This window comes from Bidens hawaiensis, unplaced genomic scaffold, assembly GCF_021521415.1.
Source record: "Bidens hawaiensis isolate Kalapana, Puna unplaced genomic scaffold, B.hawaiensis_p1.1 tig00025364_1, whole genome shotgun sequence".
Lineage (NCBI taxonomy): Eukaryota > Viridiplantae > Streptophyta > Magnoliopsida > Asterales > Asteraceae > Bidens > Bidens hawaiensis.
The window spans coordinates 33366-35375 of record NW_027494042.1 but is presented as its reverse complement, the minus strand read 5'-3'; the positions used below and the strand labels follow the sequence as shown (position 1 = coordinate 35375).

Sequence of the window (2010 nt, the reverse complement as noted above, 5' to 3'; positions counted from 1 at the left end):
AACTCACGAGGAAATCAACCCTTGATAACTCCGGGCAATTATATTTTCTTCATTCGCCAGGTCATGGGGAATTAGAAACTTGGAGCAAAAGCCGTCTGCAACTGTTTTAATATATTGTTAAATTTTAGGGTTAACTGCCTAGTTGAACGAACCAGATTCAGTTTAAAAAATTATTGTGAAGTTATTACGGTCATGATTGCACCAAAAATTAGTTTCACTCATTTTGTTATCATTACAAAAACAGGAAGATATACAACGCTAGAATTAAGTGAAGTATAAAGTTGAAGAAAGAAAATTAATATCATAGTTACCCTTGTAATACAATATGTCTTTATTGCCATATAACATGAAACAAGACAACTGCACAACTGCAACACGAGTACAAATATATATATATATATATATATATATATATATATATATATATATATATATAACACATTAGCTAGTCGTTTGGTTTGAATATTTACTTCCGAAACCAGTAAACACCACTATCCTCAGCACCTTCATCCGGTTCTACGTAAATACACTCCTTTGTTTCTCTCCAGAAAGCCTTTAGGATTGGGGTGTCATCGTACTTGTAGTAGTCACCTAAGATGGGCTTGATAGCTTTGGTGGCCTCAACGATATGATAATGTGGAATTGTCGAGATCAAATGGTGCACTACATGAGCACACGTTACGTCGTGAAAAATAGTGTTGAAGATTCCGTAGTCTCTGTCAATAGTTGATAAAGCACCTCTTATCCAATCCCACTCTCTTGAATCGTAGTGAGCTATTGAAGGATGGCTATGATGCAAAAAGGTGAAAAAGATGAAATGGGCGTTCATAACCAACAACGGACCTCCATAGATGCAAAATAACCATGTTGCACCTGTAACAGTTGCGATCTTGTAAAGACCATAGAAAGCTACAAGCATTCCAACATCAGAGAGCCAAACCAGTTTGCGCTCGCTATCGTTGAACATAGGACTCTGTGGGTAAAAGTGACTTACAAACCCATCGTATTCCCTGCCGTGAATATTGACGGTAAAGTAAGCGGGGAAGCTAAAAAGTAACCTAACGACAGTCATGACCAAGTTTCCGATTGGGTTGTTAAGCACTTCTGAATACAAGGTATCGGCCTTTCGTTTTGGGATCCAAACCTCATCATACTCCATTGAATTGGTGTGGGCATGGTGGCTACGGTGACTGAATTTAAACGAAAAGTATGGAGTGAGGAAGCACGAGTGTAGGACAAAACCAAGTGCATCATCAAGCCACTGGTATTCGCTGAAGGCATGATGTCCCAAATCATGACCAATGCTCCAAATACCCATAAAGGCGCTACCTTGGCAGAACCAATAAATTGGCCATGCGATGTACCTGACGGGTGCAGGTAGAAGAGGAATGTAAGTTGACGCAAGATAGTAGATAATGTAGACCACTGCGATGTCGCGATAAAGATAATAGAAGGAGGTTGCTAGATCTCGCTTAAAACAGTGTGGTGGTATGGCTTTCTTGAGATCACTAATTTCAAATGGAGTTTTTGTTGTGGGAACACGTTTCATAACATCTTTCTCAACGTCAGCTTCATTCATACGGCCGCCTGCACCCATTTCTCTTATTTCCAATGCCAAAAACCTGCAAGAGAAAGATTAATTAATCATGCATCATCAATTATATCAGGAGCATGCATAAATACCCTCAATAGAATACATACACCTAAGGGAAATAATTTGCTTTGCAGTTGTTTGCAGTTGGACTCCTTCAGGTTGCAAAGTGCTAACCATTTTATAATGGGTGGTGTTGGGGACCTCGGTTCACAAATTGTGACTTGTGAATGGACACTAAATGAACATGACCATTTTATTTAATGTTGGAACTTGCACGTTTTAACTACCAATTATTTGGATTATTTTAACACTATTTTATAATGGGTGGTGTTGGGGACCTCGGTTCACAAATTGTGACTTGTGAATGGACACTAAATGAACATGACCATTTTATTTAATGTTGGAACTTGCACGTT

General features: G+C 38.7%; 1 protein-coding gene across 1 annotated transcript; it reads right to left on the bottom strand.

Annotated features, from left to right (window-relative positions):
• Positions 1–417: 417 nt before the first annotated feature.
• On the bottom strand, positions 418–1628 carry LOC143571382 (delta(12) fatty acid desaturase DES8.11-like). The gene has a single exon (XM_077056820.1). It carries the CDS (start codon positions 1595–1597, stop codon positions 467–469), a length of 1131 nt encoding a protein of 376 aa, XP_076912935.1. The 5' UTR covers positions 1598–1628; the 3' UTR covers positions 418–466.
• Between the last annotated feature and the right edge of the window lie 382 nt (positions 1629–2010).

Bases quoted from the DNA above. Each gene is read 5' to 3' on its own strand.
- LOC143571382 (XM_077056820.1), bottom strand. From the start codon at position 1,597: ATGGGTGCAGGCGGCCGTATGAATGAAGCTGACGTTGAGAAAGATGTT.